A 23784-nucleotide genomic window follows, 5' to 3' on the forward strand; every position below is an offset into this window, starting at 1 on the left:
TATTCACTTGATTTTCATATTCACGTGTTGGTAGATGTGTATTTGTTGTTCATAATTTGTATCTTTACCTTTTTCTTCTTCTTCCTCTTCTTAAAGGATACCTTTCAGCATTTCATATAATACTGGTTTGGTGGTGAACTCCTTTAGCTTTTTCTTACCTGTGAAGCTCTTTATCTGACCTTCAATTCTGAATGATAGCTTTGCTGGATAAAGTAATCTTGGTTGTAGGTTCTTGGCATTCATCACTTTGAATATTTCTTGCCACTCCCTTCTGGCCTGCAAAGTTTCTGTTGAGAAATCAGCTGACAGTCGTATGGGTACTCCCTTGTAGGTAACTGATTTTCTTTCTCTTGCTGCTTTTAGGATTCTCTCTTTGTCTTTTGCTCTTGGCATTTTAATTATGATGTGTCTTGGTGTGGTCCTCTTTGAATTCCTTTTGTTTGGGGTTCTCTGCACTTCATGGACTTGTAAGTCTATTTCTTTCACCAGGTAGGGGAAGTTTTCTGTCATTATTTCTTCAAATAGGTTTTCAATATCTTGCTCTCTCTCTTCTTCTGGCACCCCTATAATTCTGATGTTGGTACACTTAAAGCTGTCCTAGAGGCTCCTTACACTATCTTCGTATTTTTGGATTTTGTTGTTGTTGTTGTTGTTGTGGATTATTTGTTTGTTTGTTTTCTTTTTATTTTATTGTTTAAAGTATTACAAAGGGTATTACATATGTCTCCTTTTTCCCCCCACCCTTGACAATCCCCTGGCCTCCCCTACCCCCCAGTGTCTTATGTCCATTGTTTGTGCTTATATGCATGCATATAAGTCCTTCAGTTGATCTCTTACCCGCCCCCCCTTCTGCCCCCTTACCTTCCCCGGCCTTCCCGCTGCAGTTTGACAGTCTGTTTGAGGCAGCTCTGCCTCTGTATCTATTTTTGTTCATAAGTTTATAATGGTCTTTATTATCCATGAATGAGTGAGATCATGTGGTATTTTTCCTTCATTGACTGGCTTATTTCACTTAGCATAATGTTCACCAGTTAAACTCACAGTTTCCAAGAACCTTCTGATGATCTTAAGTGAGGACTCATTTAACTCTACATATTTTGGATATTAACCCTTTGTCAAAGCTGTTGTTTGCAAATATCATCTCCCATTTGGTCAGTTACCTTTTGATTCTGTGCAGAAGCTTTTAAGTTTGATATAATCCCATTTATTCATTTTTGCCTTTACTTCCCTTTGGGATCAAATTCATAAAATGTTATCTATGACCAAGGTACATAAGTTTAGTACTATGTTTTTTTTTTCTATGCACTTTATTATTTCAGATCTTATATTTACATCTTTGATCCATTTTTAATTAATTTTTGTACATGGGGACAAGCTGTAATCATTTCATTCTTTTGCATTTGTATTTCCAATTGTCCCAGCACCATTCATTGAAGAGGCTTTCTTTTCTCCATTGTGTGTTCTTGGCTCCTCTGTCAAAAATTATTTGCCCAACTACACGTGATTTTATTTCTGGGCTCTCAATTTTATTCTATTGATCTGTGTGTTTGTTTTTCTGCCAATAACATGTTGTTTTATTATTATGGGTTTGTAGTATATTTTGAAGCCAGGTAGTGTGATACCTCCAGATTTATTCTTTTTCTCAGGATTTCCTTGGCTATTTAGGGTCTTTTGTGGTTCCATACAAATCTGATGAGTTTTTTTCTATTTATTTAAAAAATGACACTGGAATTTTGATGGAGGTTACATTAAATCTGTATATTGCTTTGGGTAATATGGCCATTTTAAGTATGAATATGAAATATCTTTCTATTTTGTTGTGTCTTTTGTCAACCTCTTTTATTTATGCTTCATAGTTTTAAGTATCTAACAGGTCTTTCATATCCTTTGTTAAGTTTATTCCTAGGTATTTTACTCTTTGGTTGCAATTGCAAAAGCAGTTGATGTTTTTCATTTATTTTTTCTGAAGTTTTGTTTTAGTATATAGGAAAGCAGTAGATTTTTGTATATTGATTTTGTATCCTGCACCTTTATTGTATTTGTTTCTAATAGATTTTTGATGTTTAGGGTTTTCTATATATAGAATCATGTTATCTGCAAAAGCTGACACTTTTACTTCCCAATTTGGACATCTTTTATCTGATGCTCTGGCTAGAACTTCCAGACTATCCTTATCTAATAAAAGAGAAACATGGTAATTGGCGTACAACCGCTACCCTTCCCATTGGCTAATCAGGGGCAATATGCAAATTAACTGTCAGCCAAGATGGCGGCCGGCAGCCAGGAAGCTTAAACTGAACATGAGGCTTGCTTGCTTCAGTGATGGAGGATTGTAACGTTCCCCGCCTGCCTTGCCGGCCTCTCAGCCTGCACTTTGAGAAACATAGTAACAAATAGAAGCTAAAAAACCCCCCAGAAACCAGCTTTCAGGGAGCTGGGATCTCAGAACTGGAGCTGATACAGAGTTTCGATTGTAGAACCAAAACAAACCAGATACCTGCTTTCAGAAGTGGAAGCCTCAGAGCTGGAGCCAGGCTAAAGCTGGCCCGGAATAAAAAAAAAAAAAAGGAGCAGTTGGGAGCTTCAGTCACAGCCTGAAAACAGCCCTCAGCCCCTCACCCAGACTGGCCAGGCACCCCAGTGGGGACCACCACCCTGAAGGGTGTGTGACCAGCTGCAAACAGCCATCATCCCCTCACCCAGGCTGGCCAGGCACCCCTGTGGGGACCCCAACCCTGATCCAGGACACCCTTCAGGGCAAACCAGCCAGCCCCACCCATGCACCATGCCTCTATCCTATATAGCAAAAGGGTAATATGCCTCCCGGCACCGGGACCAGCATGACAGGGGGCAGCGCCCAAACCCCCTGATCTCCCTGTGGCTCTGTGTGTGACAGGGGGCGGGGCAACAACCTCCCTATCAGCCCTGCTCTGTTCCTGACAGGGGAAGGCACCCCAACCCCCTGATCGCCCTGCAGCTCTGTGCGTCATAGGGTGTAGCACCCCAACCCCCCCCACCCCACGGGCCCTGCTCTGTGTGTGACGAGGTAGAGCCAAAACCTCCCCATCGGCCCTGCCCTGAGTGTGAGAGTGGCGGTGCCCCACCCCCTGATCGGCCCTGCTCTGTGGGTGATAGAGGGCAGCGCCCCAACCCCCTGATCAGTCCTGCTCTGTGTGTGACATGGGGCGGTGCCCCAACTCCCCTATCGGCCCTACTCTGTGAGTGACAGGGGGGGAGCTCCTCAACCCCCTGATGGGCCCTGCTCTGTGCGTGACAGGGGGCGGTGCCCCAACTCCCCTATCGGCCCTACTCTGTGAGTGACAGGGGGGAGCTCCCCAACCCCTGATTGGCCCTGCTCTGTGTGTGACAGGGGGTGGTGCCGCAACCTCCCCACCGACCCTGCCTTGAGTGTGACAGGGGGCGGTGCCCAACCCCCCAATCAGCCCTACCCTGAGCGTGACTGAGGGTGGCATCGCAACCTCCCGATCTGCCCTGCTCTGTGCATGACAGGGGGCGGCGCCCCAACTCCCCAGTCAGCCCTGCTCTGAGCCCGACCAGGGGCTGCACCTAGGGATTAGGCCTGCCCTCTGCCACCCGGGAGCAGGCCTAAGCCAGCAGGTCGTTATCTCCCGAGGGTTCCCAGACTGCGAGAGGGCACAGGCCAGGCTGAGGGATCCTCCGTCTCCCCCCCGAGTGCACAAATTTTTGTGCACCGGGCCTCTAGTCCTATATCATAAAAGGGTAATATGCAAATTGACCCTAACAGCAGAATGACCAGAACGACTGCTCGACCAGTCACTATGAGGTGCACTGACCACCTCTTGGTCCCTTTCCCAGGCTGGCAAGCTATAATCACCCAATGGCAAATGGGGAACCATGGGTGGATAGCGGGGGATGCAGGCAGTGCCAGGCCAAGGCCCTTGCCCCACTGGTCATCCCACACACAGAGGGCGACTAGCGGCAGGGTTGGGACTGGCAAGCGGGCAAAAATGGCTGACCTCTTAGTCCCTCCTCCTGGCTGGCAGGCTCTGATCGCCAGATGGTGAATGGCGAACCGGGGGTTAGTGGCGGCAGGTGGTGGGGCCTGCTGCCAGCAGCTGGGGAAGATCACCCTAATAACAGGCCAGGCCTAGGGACTGTATCCACCCAGGAATTTCATACACCATGCCTCTAGTATTGAATAAGAGTGGTGAGGCTAGATTTGTGGCCCAGTATATGGTCTATCCTTGAGAATGTTCCATGTACACTGGAGAAGAATGTATAATCTGATGTTCTGGGAATGTATAATCTTATTCTCACTGCTTTGTGAACCTTTTTTTGTGATTTAACTTAACTGGCATGATAAATGGTAAGGGATACATCGCCCCAAGATATTCATCCACAATGATATTAACCAGACTACTGCAAAACATATAAATGATGTCCTCTAAAATCAGCTAGCCTTTTCCTAACTGCTGTCGTCTATGATCAGCTGGCCCATATTTATATGACCATGAACTAGATTAGCCTGGAACAGCTCTGCTAAATGTACATCAGAATTGTGAGCTAAATAGAAATGTATTGTTATGAGACACTAGGGTTTTGGGTGGTCTGCCATTCAATGATGGAAAACAAATAAAAACACTTCTAGTTTGGACTTACTCTATTTGTTAAATCCTAGAACTCTACCTTTCTTTCTCCTCTATTTATGCACTCTCTTTTCTACACTTTAGTATCCAGTGACATGCTATCAATGTTTAACAAAAGAGTAAAATAACACTTTGGTAGCATTTACCTCTACTTGTGGTGTAAATTCTCCCACCTGGACTAACATCAAGCTACTGGATGATATAACATCCAGCTTGGAAAAACTGTCAGTATTAACATGGCTAGCCAGATCCAAAGAAGTCTGGTAAATCCATTTATAACACCAGCCTTGATCCACTATATGTCAAAGTTGTTGGACACCAGTTTTATTATACAGAAAAATGTTGTTCTCTCCAACACATTTTGCAGACTAATATCTGGGCCTATAAATATGAGACCCAGATTTCTCTTGGGGAATAAATAAAGGCTCTCCTCTATAGTTCATTTTTTATAGGTATAGCATGTCCCATCTCTAGTATGTATATTATAAATATATGCACTTTCAATATACATCATTTTTCATTCTTCAGGAAAACTTACTTTTAAAAATATTTCTGAAAAGTCAAATGGATCAAATATCTATATTCCCAACATCTTTCAAAGTACCATTTAAAAGATTACCTTCTAGAAAAAAAATTCTTCTAAAAAAATGTTATCTAATAATACTCCAGTAATGAACTACTTCAACCATTGACTAACTAGAACCTTGCAAATAATATTTCAAATGATTGCATTTCTGGTGCCTGTCGCTATGTTGGTTCTCAGTTATGAAGCCCTGTCTCCTTGGGAAAGGGAGCTGCTTATTCAGCTTGGAACTTGTTCTGGGAGAAGCCTTTTAACCCTAGGGTCAGGATTTCGTCAAAGAGGCTTTTCCAGTTTGACTGTGAATTGGAAATCCACGACAGCTGACTGTGCTAAGGACTCTAAGGAAGGAACGCCAAGGGAAACCCAGAGATTTTCCTGGCTGTAACGTCTGTGTTAAGGAATTCATTTGTACAGGTGAGGACTGGTCTTGGGAACCTAGCATTACATGAACGTATGTGTGGGCTGGGGAGACTGATAAGGGTTCAGATTTCCCTACTCTCTCACTCCTGACACATACCGTGTATTATTCAATGAAACAAGTCCTCTTTTGGTAAAAGTTTGTACATCAGAATTCCTGTTTTTACTTTGTTTAATAAGTCTGATTTTTTTACTTTCTTAGCAATTTTGTATTTCATCCCGAATTTTAAATATTTCTATTGGACATAAAAACATGTCTATAGCTCTAAATTTATGCAAAGGGATTCTCTAGGAAACCTGAGTTCTTATTTTTCTTATATAATAAAGTAACTTAGATATTTATCCAATAACACATTTATTTTGAGGTCAATATCTGAGCTGTATTTATGTCATTGTTCTTCTCCAGCTTTGTTTGTGCTGTTTATAATGTATCATGAACCTTGTTTATATAGTGAGTAGATAAGTTTATCAGTCCTTTTTTATAATTTCTGAGTTACTTATCTTGTATAAAAGGACTTTCATCCTCTAAGATTATAACATAACCTCAACGTTCTTCTAGTGGATTTATAGCCCTGTCCTAGCTTCCTGTTTCTGAGGCTTGTTTGGACTCTGCTTTCTACCAGTTACCAACAGAACTTATGCAACGCCTAATTGTGCAAAAGAGTAAATCTCCCCAGTTCCTGACCCTAGATTTAGCTTTGCAACTTCTAAACAAATCTACTCTGGATTTTTGTTTTTCAACATAACAGAAACATTCTCAAGGAATTTGAAATTTCAATAATATGTCTCTTTCAAATTAATGAATTAAATATGATTTTATAATTGAATATAACCCTGGATATAACTATGTCACACTTAGAACACAGAATTATTAATATTATTCTTTACTTCCAAACGATACTTTTCAACCAGCTAAATATCATACTTAGAGGCTTAAAGTATTATTTCTTCATTTCCTTCCTCCATCAAACAACTTCCTTCGTAAGCTTTGTCCCTCCTCAGTTCACCCTTACCACCTAAGATCCATCTCCCTTATAGGGGTACAATGAGTGTAGGCTTAACTGACACATTTTCTGCAATAATCTGTAAACTCCTTTAGAATTGGAATTGTATCTTACTTATCTCTTTATTTCTTGTGCATTGTATAGAATCTGGCAAATACTTATGTTAAAATTGCTTCTTGAAGGAATGACATATTCAAGGATTTGGAGACAATTTGAATGGATGGATGGGTGGATGGATGCATGGATGGATGGATACAAAAATCTATGTTTCTAAATTTACCACCCTCCCTCTCTCCTGAAATGGAAGTGTTCATGGGTCAAATTGGTATCTCCACAGACTTGTGCAATCACTAACTCACACACTGCAGGTCAAAAACTCTTCCAATAGCTACTCCTTCTTTCGTGTTTCATGATTTTGCTAGAGTCATTATCATAAAAATTTATAAATAACTTACAAAACTCAACACCAAAAACAAACAATCCAATAGGAAATGGGCAAAAGACCTGAAGAGACACTTCTCCAAAGATGACATACAAAAGGCCAAGATATGCTCAACATCACTAATCAACAAGCAAATGCAAATTAAAACCACAATGAGATATCGCCTCATACCTGTCAGAAGAGTTGTCTTCAATAAATCAACAAACCGCATGTTGGCGAGCATGTGAAGAAAAGGGAGCCCTCATGAATGTTGGTGGGAATGCAGTTTGGTACAGCTACTGTGGAAAACAATATGGAGTTTCAACAAAAACATTAAAAATTGAACTTATGACCCAGTGATTCACTTCTAGGTATATATCCAAAGAATCCAGAAACACTCATTTGAAAGAATATATGCACCCCTATCATTCCAATATTATTTTAATAGCCAAGATTTGGAAGCAGCCCAAGTGCCCATCAGTAGATGAGTAAATAAAAATCTGTGTGCATTATACAATGGAACATTACTCAGTTGAAAAAAGAAGAAGAAGAAGAAGAAGAAGAAGAAGAAGAAGAAGAAGAAGAAGAAGAAGAAGAAGAAGAAGAAGAAGAAGAAGAAGGAGGAGGAGGAGGAGGAGGAGGAGGAGGAGGAGGAGGAGGAGGAGGAGGAGGAGGAGGAGGAGGAGGAGGAGGAGGAGAAGGAGAAGGAGAAGGAGAAGGAGAAGGAGAAGGAGAAGGAGAAGGAGAAGGAGAAGGAGAAGGAGAAGGAGAAGGAGAAGGAGAAGGAGAAGGAGAAGGAGAAGGAGAAGGAGAAGGAGAAGAAAATCCTACCTTTTGTGACAGTATGGATGTACCTGAAGAATATTATGCTCATTGAAATAAGCCAGTCAGAAAAAGACAAGTACAATATTATTTTACTTAGATTGAAATCTAATGAACAAATAACCTAACAAACAAAAGAGAAAGAAGCTTATAGACACAGAAAACATACTAACAGCTCTAGAGCGGGGCGAGTTTTGAGGGACTGGGTGATAAAGGTAAAGGGATTAAGCAAAAAAGAGAAAGCTCACAGTATGGTGATTATCAGAGGAAAAGGTAGGTGGAGGGAGGTAGAAGAGGGTAAAAAGGGTATAGATGATGATGGAAGGAGATTTGACTTAGGGTGGTGAACACATAATACAATATATACAGATGCTGTGCTATAGAATCGTATACCTGAAACCTATATAATTGTAAGAACCAATGTCACTCCCATAAATTCAATTTGGAAAAAAAAATGTGTTTTTTTCTGCACTGCTCTGTGTTAACCTCAACTCTAAACATACTGAAGTGATGTTCACTTAAGTGGCCATAATTTTTGCATAGTCATTCTTTTTCCTCCATTTACCTTCAGAACCCTCCTCTCACCCTGCCATCTGGGCACAGCTGAAATGCCTCCTCCAACCTGAACCTCTGTCTAAGTTTCTTCACAGTGGAGTGACAGCTTCTTCTGGTGCCCTGAAACACTATAATATTTAGTATATTCCTCCTGTTATTACATACTATATGTCTTATCCACATACCAGCAATACCAGCATGTAATTATCTTTCTGACAAAACCTATACTGTATGTTTCCCCAAATTATCAATCATCTTGTTCCATAAGATACACCGTGTTATTTACTAGATCCACAAAAATGGGTTACTCTACTATATTTTAAAAATTGCCAATTAAAAATATTTTTCTATTTTAATATAATTAAAGCAAACTGCTAGAATACTGCAAACATTGCCTACAAAATATTTAAATATTTCAGATCCTCTCCTGAACAAGTATCATGTAGTAGTGGGTCCAGTCAACAACACTGACAACGTTCTGTGCAGCTGTCAGTCACCAGAGCAATTAATTTTTAACTTTATGTTTAAATTGCCACTTCACCTCTGTGCCCAGCAAACATTCACCCGCAGCAGCGCAGTGGGTGAAAGAACCCTGCCATGCTGTCCGAGAAGTGGATTTCAGCAGCTCTGCTGCTGCAGCTCTGCTGCACTGGCTCTGGATCCTGTGGGAAGGTCCTGGTGTGGCCCTGTGACATGAGCCATTGGCTCAATCTAAAGATCATTCTGGAGAATCTCGCAGACAGGGGGCATGAGGTGACTGTGTTGGTTTCTGCAGACTCGCTCATCATTGACTACAGTAAGCCTTCCACACTGAACTTTGAGGTGATCCCTAGACCTCAGGAGGGAGATTTTACTACAAATGTACTTAATGACTTCTTAGATTTAGCTACTAACGTCATGCCAACAATGTCACGCTGGCAGTCAGCAAGAAAAATGCAAGAATTTCTTCTTCAACTAACTGGACATTTAAAACTTCTGTGTGAGAGTGTAGTCTACAACCAGTCAATCATGAAGAAACTCCGGGAAACTAACTACGATGTAATGGTTATAGACCCTGTGATGCCCTGTGGAGAGCTGATTGCTGAGTTGCTGGAAGTCCCTTTTGTGTACACACTGAGGTTCTTTATGGGTGGCACTGTGGAGAAATACTGTGGGAAACTCCCAGCTCCACCTTCCTATGTCCCTGTTGTCATGGGGGGACTTACAGACAGAATGACCTTCCTGGAGAGAGTAAAAAATGTAATGCTTTCCCTTTTCTTTGACTTCTGGCTCGAGCCATACGATATTCAGCTTTGGGACCAGTTTTACAGTGAAGCATTAGGTAAGAGGTTATGCTTTCCATTCTAAAGTAGTTATTAAAAGAAACTTGGGAAGTTTAAGACTAGTTTAGGAAAACGAGAGGACTATATTTTAAAACTTGAGTTTCTATTTAAAAGTCTATAATTTATAGCAATAAACTGTTAGCAGCATTAACGGGAAAGGAGAAGTGAGAAATATTTTGCTATGGTTACTTTTTTCTTTACAGTCATCTAGTCATTTTGTAAGATACTTTGATATTTAATAGATTGCTATCAAAACAAAATATGAAACATAGTAATTAATGTCACTCCAAATCTATACTTGTATTTATATAACATTTAAAAAACTTAACACTAAAGTGTTAAGGGAATCACACTTAGATGGGAGACAAAATTTCCAACACAATGTTCCATGCATGTATTGCCCTTGAAGACCTTCCAGACAGACAAGATGTGGAGATGGAAGACAGTGATATTGATCATTCCTGTCCCTTGTAGGCCTAAGAAGCTAATGTATATGTTTATCTTAGTTTATAACAAGAAAGCTTAGAAAGTTAAAAAATTTAAATATAAAAAGCTTACAAAATAAGTATATAAAAAAGAAATTATTTTTGTATAGCTGTACAAAGTATTTGGTTTAAGCTATTATTACAAAAGAATAATAAAGTTTTAAACATTGAAAAGCTTATACAGTAAAGCAGTTAAAGTAAGCTAAGGTAAATGTATCACTATAGAAAAATATTTTCATACATTTAGCATAAGTTAAGTGTACAGTGTTTATAAAGTCTACAATAGTGTACAGTAATGCCTCGGGCCTTCACATTCACTCACCACTGACTCATTGAGCAATTTCCAGTCCTGCAAGCTCCTCTCATGGTAAGAATCCTATACAGGTATACCATTTTTTTTAACCTTTTATGCCATATTAATGCATTACCTTTTCTATGTTTAGATTTATTTAGATGCACAAATACCTGCCATTGTGTTACAACTGCCTACAGTATTGGTGCATATAAATAACTTACGGACATATGTTTTATGGGTTTGTACCCTAGGAGCAATAAACTATACCATGTAGCCGAAGTGTGGTGGAGGCTGGACCATCTAGATTTATCTAAATATGCTGTATGGTGTTCACACAATGAGAAATAGCCTAACTCTACAATTCTCAGAACATATTCCCATCATTAACAGACACATGACTTTATGTAGAAAATATGAAAGAATGTACCAAAAAACCCTTCCTGGAACTAATAAGAAATCATAGCAGGAGTACAGTATACGAGATTAATATGGGAAACTCAATCACTATCCTATACACCAGTAATGAACAATTGGAATTTGAAATTACAAACACTATCATTTACAATAGTACCCCCAAAATAAAATACAGATCTATATGAGGAAAACTATAAAACTCTGATGAGTGAAATTAAAACACTAAATAAATGGACAGATACTCCATGCCCATGGATAGAAAGATTCAAAATTGTCAATATGTCAGTTCCTCCCAACTTGATCCAAGAATCAATAAAATCCTGATAAAAATTCTAGCAAGTTATTACATGGACATTAACAAACTGACTCTAAAGTTTAATGGCAAGGCAAAATATTCTGAACAGCCAACACAATATTTAAGGAAAAAAACAGTTGGAGGATGACCACTATCCAATTTCAGGATATATTATAAAACTAGAGTAATCAAGAGAGTGTGGTATTAGCAAGAGAAAAGGCAAAAAGTTCAATGAAACAGAAGAGATCTATGGAATAGAAACACACACACAAGACAGTCAGTTAATCATTGTCAAAGAAACAAAGGCAATACAAAGGATAGATAGCCTTTTTAAAAGTAATGCTGGAACAACTGGACTTCCACATGCAAAAATAAATAAATATAAACACAAACCTTTTAAGCTTCACAAAATTTAACTCAAAAGTGAAGTATACATAGAAATGTAAAATTCAAAACTATAAAACTCCTAGGAAATGTAGGAGAAAACCTAGAATACCTTGGGTATGGCAAGGACTTTTTAGCTACAACATCAAAGGTAAAACCCATGAAAGACAATGAACAAGCTGGACTTTGTTAAATTTTTAAAATTCCATTTTGTGAAAGTCAATGACAAGCAAATGAAAAGATAAGACACAAACTGGGAGATAATATTTGCAATAAACATGTCTGATAAAAAACTCTTATCCAAAATATTTTTAAACTCAACAATAAGAAAATATAAAACCTAATTTTAAAATGGATCAAATACATTAACAGATACCTTGATAAAGAAGATATACAGTTGGCAAAGAGATAAGCATATTAAAAATGCTCCATATCATTTTTCATGAGGCAAATTTAAATGAGATTCCACTACACATTTTTAGAATGACCAAAATGTAGAACACAGATGACACTCAATGCTGGTGAGTTATGGAACAAAGACTCTCCTTTTTCATGAGTGGAAATGTAAAATTGTACAGCCACTTTAGACAACAGTTAGAAGGTTTCTTACAAAATCAAACATACTCTTAACATACTATTGTGCTCCTTGTATTTACCTAAGGAGTTAAAAATTTATGTTCAAACAAAGACTAACAAGTATACGGTTATAGCAATTTTATGCATAATTGCCAAAACAAGGGTATATTGGGTATCTTGACCATCCTAAAAATTGTTTTTAAAACATGAATTTATTTATTTATAAGTAAATATAAATGTATTGTAAAGTGTTAATTTTTAAACAGTGATTCATGCCTGTGGAAAGAAATTAATAACTTAGGGAGCCTAGAAAAGTTGTCTATCAATATCAACCCAGCTAACATGACTTACTTCTGAGAAATTGGTAACTGTCTCCCATGAAATTCTCGCCTGTATATCTCATCTACATGAGCCATTTTGCCATAAAGTCAGGCTACCTCTAAGAATTCTTTCAAAAATCATTTCGGTAGACTCACATGTAGGATTAAAATAATATATTCTTTCAGCTAGTGTGGCTAAGTGGTTGAGCATTGAACCAGGAGGTCACATTTCCAGATAGATTCCTGGTCTGAGCACATGCCTGGCTTAAGGACTCGATCCCCAGAGGCGGGCGTGCAGGAGGCAGCTGACAAATGATTCTCTTTCTTTCATCATTGATGTTTCTCTTTCTCTCTCCTTCTCCCTCTTCCTCTCCCTCTCCCTCTCCCTCTCCCATCCTCTATGAAATCAATAAAAATATATTTTAAAAATAATAAAAATATATTCAAACAATAATAATATTGACATGATAAGAGAAATGTAACAGCCCACTTATTATGTTATTTTCACAATTTTCCACTGTGTTCATCACTCATTTTGTGTAATGTAATGATGGGAAAAGATTAGTGGTGAATATTAATTCTATATTTTTGTTTCATAATTTCTCAGTATGACATATAAAATGTCTTATGAAATTATTTATCAACTTCTGCATACTTTTGCTCAATTTCATTCTCTTCACTTTTGATTGGCTTTAGATTTGATACTGTGCTGCTGCAGATACAGATTTTCAGTGAATACTTTAAGTTAGATCTTTCTTAAAATGTGGCTTACAGGTTATGCACAATAATTTTCCCTAGGGGGTTGCTAATCAAGCAGAATATCACACAAATGGAACAAGACTTCTCAAGGGCATAAACATTTTGGCATAGAAGCTGTGAGGCGGTGTTCTCATCTACTCTCTGCCAACTTCAAGAAGTTGAGTGTCTTTGCGCAATGCTTCTTCATTATCAAATTAGAGCATCTGACTATACAACCTGAGACACATATTCAAACATACAAAATAATGACTAAAAAGAGGCTACGTAACCTGGGGTGTATATGATCACTAATTTCTATTAGAATCTTCAAGAAAGGAGGATTGTCACCTGAAGGGAGGATTTTCTTTCCTTAGATACAAAACATGTTTTCTGTGTATAAAAATGGTTGACTTGGTCATTGGCCAATACTCTTCCAACAAATCTTCTAAAATTAATACTTAGACTCTGTCCCTTTCAAGAAACACCATTTAAAGGCAACATTAAAATAAATGTGTGATATTGGTAATGTGTAATGTATACTTCACATTCTAAAAGGAGTTGTACTGGTTATGAATTACTCAGAATTCCTACCTAGAAAAAATGATGAATGGATTGAAGTTGATTGGATTTGTCTCAGAAAGATAAGTTAAACTGTTATTGTTGGGATTATTCAACACTATGAGTGAATGAGAAAGTATACAAATCTAGAAAATGGAAATATATTCCTGACAGGAAATTAGAAAACTATTGAGAGGTGATTTGGTGCTAATATGATGGGGTTAATGTATCATCTGCCATTTAAGTGGAGGGAGACAGTGAATATAAAATTCATCAGTACTTGGAGTTGTGGTTACATTTTTTTACTAATTTCTTTTTTTGTGAATTTATTTTATTCATTGTTATTTGATTTTTTGAAATTTATTTTATTGAATGTATTATTTTACGCATTACTGTTCTTTCACTATCCAAATATTATCGCTACTTCCTTCTCTCTCTCTGTTCCATATTACTTTAAATTCCCTTTTTTAAAAAAATTCTGGACATAATCAGTAATCTAGAGGGCCTAGATTTCTCTTTTTCCTTAATAGAACATCAGAGAAGTAGTGGTACATTTATTTTCCTAACAAACATATATGCTAATAACATCCTCCCAACTTTATTTTCTCCAGGAAGACCCACTACGTTATGTGAAACTATGGGGAAAGCAGAAATTTGGCTAATGAGGACATATTGGGATTTTGAATTTCCTCGTCCGTACTTACCTAATTTTGAGTTTGTAGGAGGATTGCATTGTAAACCTGCAAAACCGTTACCTAAGGTATGTCTATTATAGTGGAGGATTTTGTGTACCATATGATAAAAGTTCTGATTTCCCTCTAAACTTTACAGTCTAAATAACAGAGATGTGCTGCTTGGTATCTTCAGTTTGCTACTCAAAATCAATTTTCCAAGTCATAGGGGTCTCTTATGAGTGATATTACTTGTTTGTTTGGACTTTACTTTGATATTTAAGCTGAAGAATGAAGTGATTTAAGGAGTGTGTTAAAAATATCAGTGGGTCTATAGTGTGTGTATGAAATTGAAGAAACAGGAAACTAAAGACTTGAAACTCACTAAGGAGACTGCTGCAGTCTTCCTAGCAAGCGTGATGGAATTATGAATAGGGTCACTTACTATGATTGTTTGAGTGGTAAAGAGGCTTTTGTGAGAATTGTTGGGTGGATTACACAGGATTTGGTGAGTAGAAGTAAATATTGCCAGAAGACGTGGCTTCTTGGATAGCAGTGGCCTTTGCTGAAATAAGAAACAATTAATGAAACACTATTTTGAGACGACAGTTATGAGTTCAAATTCACTTTAAGGAGCCAAAGGAATTTTGAGATGTAGATTTCTAGAAGTTGTATGAGTAATACAAGGTTTCTGTCCTAGAAGAGCATTAGAAATAGATTGGGAGTCATCAACATAAAGTAGAAGTCATAGAACTAAGAAACTCAAATGTTGGGTTGGTTCTTTAAGACCATAATGTCAGTTATTCTGGTTGTTTGTTTCTTGAGTAAAAAAGGAAATTCTATAACACATTCTAAAGCTATAAAAGGATAAATATGGGCTGCCAAAAATGTTAGAGGGAAACAATATTGGGAAACAAAGGAGAGTAATAGGTAAGCAGAGTAAAAACTATCTTGTATTTAACTATTTTTAATCAATAGGGAGTGAGGAAACACTCATTTGCTTGAGTTGCAGTTAAACAAAATAATCTCTTTTGAAGGTTGCAGAAGAAATGGTGTTCCCAGTAGCGTTCTTGATTTCTGCTTTGGCTAAGGTGCATATTTAACATTAAAATATCATTTCAGGATTGTGAATATGGTTTTCTTACCAACCAGTTACAGCTTCCGGAAAACTCTATTGAGTGTTATTACAGGAGAGAGTTAACCAATGTCTAAATAAAGGTAGAGTAAGAGACATGACACATTCTGTGGCTTACTACATAACACCTTGACACACTATTTTGTTTATTACAATTTCATAAAACCAACTCAGATATGTTTCACAAGAGGGAAGAATTTTTCCATTTCAAACCCAATTATTAATATAGATATTTGAGCAAATGAATAGCAATCATGCCTTATATCTCTGAAAAAGGGATTCAACCAGTCACTGAATAAAAAAGCAATGAGAGCAGTAAATTCAAGAATCCAAATCAGACAGGTAGCTATGTAAGTCTTAGTGTATGTGTGTGTGTGTGTGTGTGTGCGTGTGCTGTATATATTTTTTATCCAATATATTTTTTATTCAATCATATGCTTAAGAGGATGAATCAAAATGGTAAAACACCAATTCCTATGATTTCAGAGATATTCTCCTAAGTTTAACTAAGCTAAAAATAGCAGTCTACTTTTGTGGCATTATCTTTCCCCTGGTAATTTTACTAGCCTTATATTGAGGCATGTCAGTGATCACAGGACAACCACCAATAATTACAAAGAGAATGCATGATCATCTCTAGAGCTTGACATTCACATAGATTACAATGTGCAAAACCCCAATCCAAGGCTGCAGTGTTCAACCTGAGCAGTGTAAGCAATGAATTTTATTTTGCAGAGAAATGTATATTTTACTTCTGTGCTAAGGATCAAACTAATGGCATGAAGTTAGTGTCACATTCTTGTGGAAAGAGAGTGAATCACTATTTCATAAATTTATCATGATTATAGCAGGCATTTGACTGTGTTGTCACCTTTTAAACAAATTATTATATATCCCTTTTAAAGAAAACTCTATTTAGCCCTATAAATCAGGGAAAGAATAAATATCAGACAAATATCCTAAACTCCTAACAGAAAGTTAGATGAAGTCATTAATAATTTATTGCTTGTAAACTGGTATGCTGAAAAATTTTAAAGCTTAGTTCTAAACCCCTTTTGGGGGGCTTTCCTCCAAGGAATATTTTTATGAGCTTGCAAACAACTTTATTGGTCATAAAATTAACCCTTTGAGTGCCAACCAATATCCTAGGAACTATGCTAAAATTGCCAAGGCATTTTTGGTTTTTTTACAGCAGTTTAGGAAAAAAATTATGAATCGCAAGCAAATGAAGTTACATATTCAAAATCTTAAGGAAACCTTTACTGCATTGACATATTTAGCAATATCATCATCACTAATAAAAGCAGACTTAGAACTGGACGCCATTTCGAAGCTTTGATAGTGCTCCAGGCACTTTTGGCGAAAGACAGGAGGAGCGTGATCGCACTCCCCGGCATTCTAGGGGTTAAGCTTTAGGAGTAACAGTTTCACATACCATGGGAAGATTTGCCTCTTATTATCTATTTATTTGGTACTAGGGGTCCAGTGAACGAATTGATGCACCTTGAAAGGAACTGTGGGTAATGAGGCTGTAGTGCGAAGGAGCAGGTCTCAGCCCATCCTCTGAAGCCCCGCCTTGCCCCTCCTTCTTAGGCCCCTAGTCCCCTGTCTGCCAGCAACCCCACTCCCGCAACAGCTCTCATGGGCTGACAGCGCCAGCCCCATTCCCACCCGCTGATTGTGTGGAGTGATTGGGGCTGGTGCCAGCAGTGTGTATGAGCAGGGCTGGCACCATCAGAGGATGAGAGCAGCTGCTGTTGCCCTGATTGCCCTCAGTAGCAGGGGGAAGTGGAGAAGTACCGAGGGGTGATACGGGTCATCAGCTGCCCTTCATACCCGCTGACAGTGCTGAGCGATCAGAGCTGGCACAGGTGCAAGCAGCAGCTCTGGCTCTGGCAGAGGGTGCAAGCACCCAGCGGGAGCATGGTGCAGGGAGCAAAGAATTTTCAGTAACCACCAGAGGCTTGCCCCAAAGACAGCGACCAGCACCCCAGCTCACCTGCTCCACCATCCCGCTGTGGCTGACACCCACCATGTTCAGTGCTCTGCCACCTGCTGCTGATGCCCGATATGTTTCGTGTGCCCCCTGGTGGTCAGCTCACAACATAACGACTGGTTGTTAGGTTGTTCGGTCATTCGGTTGTTCAACCATTTGGTCTATTTGAATCTTAGCCTTTTATTATATAGGATAATGGTTTGACTCCATATCTTTAGTTGTAATCACTCATTATATATTTAAGCCATAATTTTCAGAAACAGTTTTTCTCTTAAAGATACTAGATGGTTCCATGTGGTAGAATACCTAACCAGTCTATCAATTTCTCTGATGCTGTCCTTGACCCTGCCTATTTAGAAACTAGAGGCCCAGTGCACAAAATTCATGCACTGGTAGGGTCCCTAGCAGCTGTTGGCTGATGGCTGGGTACTCCCTCCCTTCCCCCTGCCACCTGGCGCCACAGCTTCCATCACTGACCAGGGCCTCCCTCCCTTCCCCTGGCCAGCCCAAGCCCCTGGTCAAACTCCCGGACAACTCCCAGGAGAGGGGACAATTTGCATACTGTGCTTTTATATATCTAGGATATAAGTGATTTTTTCCCCTGTGGTCCTGTACTTTCATGATAGACAGCACTTTATCTTTACAGGAAATGGAAGAATTTGTCCAGAGTTCAGGTGAACATGGAGTTGTAGTGTTCTCTCTGGGGTCAATGGTCAAAAACCTCACAGAAGAAAAAGCCAATCTCATTGCCTCAGCCCTCGCTCAGATTCCACAGAAGGTCAGTACAACCTACGATCCTAGTTAGCAGCCACCTTGCCAATTGGAGAGAAAGTGCAGCTAACCAATAGTATTCTTTCCAGATGAAAGTTGAAACTCATAGATTGAGCATAACTGATACCATCTTTAAATACAAATTTCTCAAAACACTAAAATGTTGTATTTGGGCCCATTTGATCATTTGCCTACTGAGCCTTTGTAATACTATGGAAATACAGTACATCTTTTTGCAAAGTGATTTTCAAGGAAATACAATCAATGCTTGCGAACTACCCCTTTTGTACCTCTTACATATCACATAAAATGGACTACATGATTTTTAACTAACTCTACAGCCCTAAAATTCCTTAACTCTGCATTCTTACTTGTAAAATTAATGCACTTTCTTGCACAGGTCTTATGGAGATACAAAGGAAAGAAGCCAGCCACATTAGGAGCCAATACTCGGCTCTATGACTGGATACCCCAGAATGATCTTCTTGGTAAGATTGGGGGGGGGGGGAAGCTGTACAGTTGGATGATGAACAAGTTAAGTAACTGAGAGCAGCTAAGTTCAATCAACATTTAATATTTTTAAAATTTCACATTTTGCTGCCAATTTTAAAGTGGATATTATGAAACAATTGGCCATTGAGAGATTCCTGCTTCCTCTGGTTCACAAAGCAGAACCTTCAGTTAAGACTCTCCTGAGTTCTCAAATTTCAACCGCAGTTCAGATATCACCTCCTTGAAAAGTCTTTCCAGACAACGCAGAAGGTGAATTTGCCATTTCCTGAGATCACAGTTTTCTGAGATAGCAATAAACCCTCGTTCAGCTTCTATAGAGAATACTGCCTTCTTCATTGCTTTATCCTGTAGCTTTTCTCCATCTCTCTCTGAAATTCTTCTAACATATAATGAAATCCTCATCTGCTTCTCGCCCAACCCTCAAACAGGTCATCCCAAAGCAAAAGCTTTTATCACTCATGGTGGAACAAATGGGATCTATGAAGGTATTTATCATGGGGTCCCTATGGTGGGAGTTCCCATGTTTGCTGATCAGCATGATAACATTGCTCACATGAAGGCCAAAGGAGCAGCCGTGGAGGTGAACATAAACACAATGACAAGTGCAGATTTGCATGATGCCTTGAAAACAGTCATTAATGAACCTTCGTAAGTACTATAGCCTTGAAAGACTTAACATTGGTTACATTACTCATCATATTCAAGAATGTCCAATGTACCATGTATTTGTAATTGGTATACTTTTAAATAATAACCATAAGATGACTAATATAAACACCATTTTATTATTTCATTCCCCAAATTGATGAAGTGATTTGTTAAAATCGCAAAAATCCTCATTTCAAGTATCTATCAACATGTTTTTTTCACCATAATGTTAATGATAACAAAAATTCTCAGATATTTTGAGGCACCTGATCAGGAAATGAATCAGCAACCTTTAGGTACACAGGACAGCACCCGGCCAACTGAACCACACCGGACAGGGCTCATCTGCTTATTTTTATAAATATATCTGCTTCTTCATATATTACTAGTGGCCTGGTGCATGAAATTCATTCACAGGGGGAGGGGGTGTCCCTCAGCCCTGCCTGCAGTCTCTCCAATTTGGGACCCCCCTCTGGGGATGTCTGACTGTTGGTTTAGGCCAGATCTGCACCCCTCTGATGACCTGATTGCCCCCAACTTTCCCCCCGCCATCCCGATCACCCCAACTGCCCTCCCCTCCTGGCCTGATCACCCCTAAATGCTCTACCTTGGCCCTGCCACCATGGCTTATTCCAGAAGGACGTCCAGAAGGTCTCCTGGAAGGTCTCCCAGTCTAATTAGCATATTACCTTTTTATTAGTATAGATAAATTTTCAGTAAATATAAAAATAGAAGTGATAATTTGCCAAATATTAATCATTCAAATATAACTATCATTAACACTGAATGCATACCACCATTAGCATATGCATATATACAGCAAGGAGAGCTAGAATAGTTAATAACTTTATAAATATAGATTGTATAAATTTTTAAACAAAACTTTAAATTTTACCTATTTTACCTAAAAATAAATTAAAATGAATCTATTACATATTTTAACTGTAGATACATATAGTTATCTCTTATGTTTTTCTCTAGAAGATCTCATCAAAGTTAAGAATTAATATATGTATATATAGTGTTGATTGTGTTTTTTGTTTTATTTATTTTTTGTGTTAATTTTTAACTACATGTTTTAAATTTAGTCTCTCTCAGTTTAATTCACACTATAGAAGTAAGCTCATCTCAGATATGTATTACTTAAAATTTTAAGTTGTCGATATTTTTGGTACTTATTTTCTTCACATTTATTTAGTCTATATATATGGAATCAAATTTCTCCATTGAATGAGAGATTCTTTATTCCAAAGTATTTTGCATTAGCTTTTAAATGAATATATTATATGGAATTTTCTTTCAATAGTTTCATGGATATTGAATTCTTTGAGATCATGTTTATTGATACTTGCTAACTGCCTTGATATGAAAATCACACCTATCTGAATATACTTAGCTATTACTTTTTTTAAAATATATTTTATTGATTTTTTACAGAGAGGAAGGGAGAGGAAGAGAGAGTTAGAAACATCGATGAAAGAGAAACATCAATCAGCTGCCTCCTGCACACCTCCTACTGGGGATGTGCCCGCAACCAAGGTACATGCCCTTGACTGGAATCGAACCTGGGACCTTTCAGTCCACAGGCCGATGCTCTACCCACTGAGCCAAACCAGTTAGGGCTTAGCTATTACTCTCCTTTCTTCAGAACTACATAAATGTTACCCACTATCTTCTAGCTTTAAATGCTGATGTGGGTTTTAAGGTCTAGCTGATAATTTTCTCTTTTTCTGTGTTTCCTTTCCAGCATGGAAAACTATCATTAATTTTATTAATTCAGAAACTTAATTATGATATTTCTCTATAACTAATTTTCTATATTTTCCCTAAGTTATAGTGATTCCTTTAAACACTATTAATAGAATAACAAGAATTTAATTTTTCCTTTCAGAAATTAATTTTTGTATGTTATTTATTTGAATTACTTTTAATTCCAACTGCTCTGCCCTGCTGGCCTGGTTGCCCCACACAGCCTGCTCTTCATTTGTTTGGTCATCCCTTACTAACCCCCGTGCCGGCCTGGTCGCTCCATGCAGCCTGCTGTTCAGTCGTTTAGTCATCCCGCACTAACACTCCTGCCAGCCTGGTCACTCCCAACTGCCCCCTCTGCTGGCCTGGTCTCCCCTCACGGCCCCCCTGCTAGCATGGTCGCCCCATGCAGCCTGCTTGTTCAGTCATTTGGTCGTCCCTCACTAACCCCCCTGCCAGCCTGGTCACCCCATGCAGCATGTTCTTCAGTCATTTGATCATTCCTCGCTAACCCCCCTGCCGGCCTGGTCATAGGCAGCCATCTTTGTGAGGGTGTAATGGTCAATTTGCATATCACCTCTTTATTATATAGGACATTTGATCAAATATAAAACTATTTACATTGTGTCAAAAATTTATTTCTTCCATACACTCCCCTTTACAACTCTTAAAATACCATTCCATCAGCAAAGTTCGTGTCACAACTAGAATTAAATGTTTCCTCAACACATCTATGGATGACATGTTATTCAAAGGTATCATATACTTACAACTTCAATGAAAACAAAGCTCTAATTTCTGTCTGTCTTTGTCTACCAGCTATAAAGAGAATGCTATGAGGTTATCAAGCATTCACCATGATCAACCTATAAAGCCCTTGGATCGAGCGGTCTTCTGGATCGAGTTTGTCATGCGCCACAAAGGAGCCAAACACCTGCGGCCAGCTGCTCACAACCTCACCTGGGTCCAGTACCACTCTTTGGATGTCATTGGGTTCCTGCTGGCCTGTGTGGCAACTGCTATATTTTTGGTCACAAAATGTTGCTTATTTTCTTGTCAAAAATTTGGTAGAACAGGAAACAAGAAAAAGAGGGAATAGATCATTCTAAGGGTGGTACAGGTCTGAGTGGGTAATCCTGTTCAGTTTAGCCAAAATGACCTTTATGAAAACATATCATCTTCATCATGTTTTCAAAATTCCAATTTCGCTCCCTTAGCCTACAGATAAAGCCTAGAGTTTGACAATACCATTAACTAGCGAGCATGTCCTGTTCTTCCTTTGTCTTTTGCCAGATGACTTTACCCTCTTCCTCTCACTTTCCTGACACAGAGACACTAATAGTTTTATGTAGATTCTATACACAATATTATCTTTATTTTTTAACCCTAAGTGGTATGCTGACTAACAATATGCTAAATCCTGGGAACACACAAAATGTGTGTTTGATGGATGTAGGGAACATGGAAGAGTAAAATTCACAAATTCAGCTAGAACATACAAATCAGGGAAACATCGTAGAAGATTAGTATGTTATAAGAATAGTATTGATTTTTTTTTTCTGCTTTCCCAATGTTACTGGAGTCAGAGCATGAAATGATAATAACTGGGATGGCAAATCACACTAGGATAGGTCTACAAATTTCCACTGAACACATGCATAATCATGGCTCATATTCCACCTTTAGTCAATAATTATATTGGGTACCTTCTAGTGCAAGGGCCTGCAAACAAAAGAGATCAATTAGTCATCTTTTCTCAAGGATAGAATGTAGCAATATGTTAAAGGTAAGCAGATCACTTTTAGAGGAAATAAAAATACTAAATATAGATAATTTAGTAATTGTATAAAATTTTTAATTAATAGTACAATTTATAAAGAAGTGAAATGTCAATTTATCATATTTAAAAATCACTAATGCTCATAATCTATAATCACTATAATCAAAGGTTTTGTTTTGTCAGCAAAACAAACATTTACTGGGAATGTAAGATCATTATATGCTGTTTCAGTCTATCATATACAAATTTAAATTCTTCAATTAATTGTTATGTCAAGAAGATATTAGTAGATCTCCTTGACCAAAAATGTTATAGTAAATCTTTATCAATGCAAAAAACTAATTAAAGTCAAATGTTCATATTTGAATCAGCTTTGCATTCATTTAACAAATAGATTAAGATTGAACTTTACCCTTTATAAACTCAATGACATGTCTAACTAAAGATTTAACTTCAGTTTTTGATATATAATTAAAGAGATAAATGATATCGACTGGCCTACTGACAGTTTTGAAATACTTATTAATTTTAATATGATATATTAACATTATTTCCAATTTTAAAATAACTGTATCATGAAAGCATATAAGTATTCTTGCATATGTTCATTACTGAAAATCTAAATAAATTCTACAATATTTTTGTGAAGGCTAACATTGCATTTATTATAAGTTGACATTTTTAAAGGGTGATTCATATTGATG

At 38.1% G+C, this 23784-nt stretch overlaps 1 protein-coding gene across 2 annotated transcripts in view; it reads left to right on the forward strand.

Annotated features, from left to right (window-relative positions):
* Positions 1-23744, forward strand: part of LOC132218348 (UDP-glucuronosyltransferase 2A1) — a 58321-nt gene extending 34577 nt beyond the window's left edge. Inside the window, exons 1-6 of one of the 2 annotated variants that reach the window (XM_059669499.1) lie at positions 8983-9751; positions 14429-14577; positions 18266-18397; positions 18791-18878; positions 19332-19551; positions 22120-23742. In XM_059669499.1, coding sequence (XP_059525482.1) covers positions 9028-9751; positions 14429-14577; positions 18266-18397; positions 18791-18878; positions 19332-19551; positions 22120-22399 — 1593 coding nt within the window. In that variant the 5' untranslated portion in view covers positions 8983-9027 and the 3' untranslated portion in view covers positions 22400-23742. Of the gene's footprint in view, positions 1-8982; positions 9752-14428; positions 14578-18265; positions 18398-18790; positions 18879-19331; positions 19552-22119 lie in introns of those variants that run through there. The other variant, XM_059669492.1, reaches the window with a different exon arrangement.
* Positions 23745-23784: the final 40 nt, after the last annotated feature.

This window comes from Myotis daubentonii, chromosome 1 (genome assembly GCF_963259705.1).
Source record: "Myotis daubentonii chromosome 1, mMyoDau2.1, whole genome shotgun sequence".
Classification (NCBI taxonomy): domain Eukaryota; kingdom Metazoa; phylum Chordata; class Mammalia; order Chiroptera; family Vespertilionidae; genus Myotis; species Myotis daubentonii.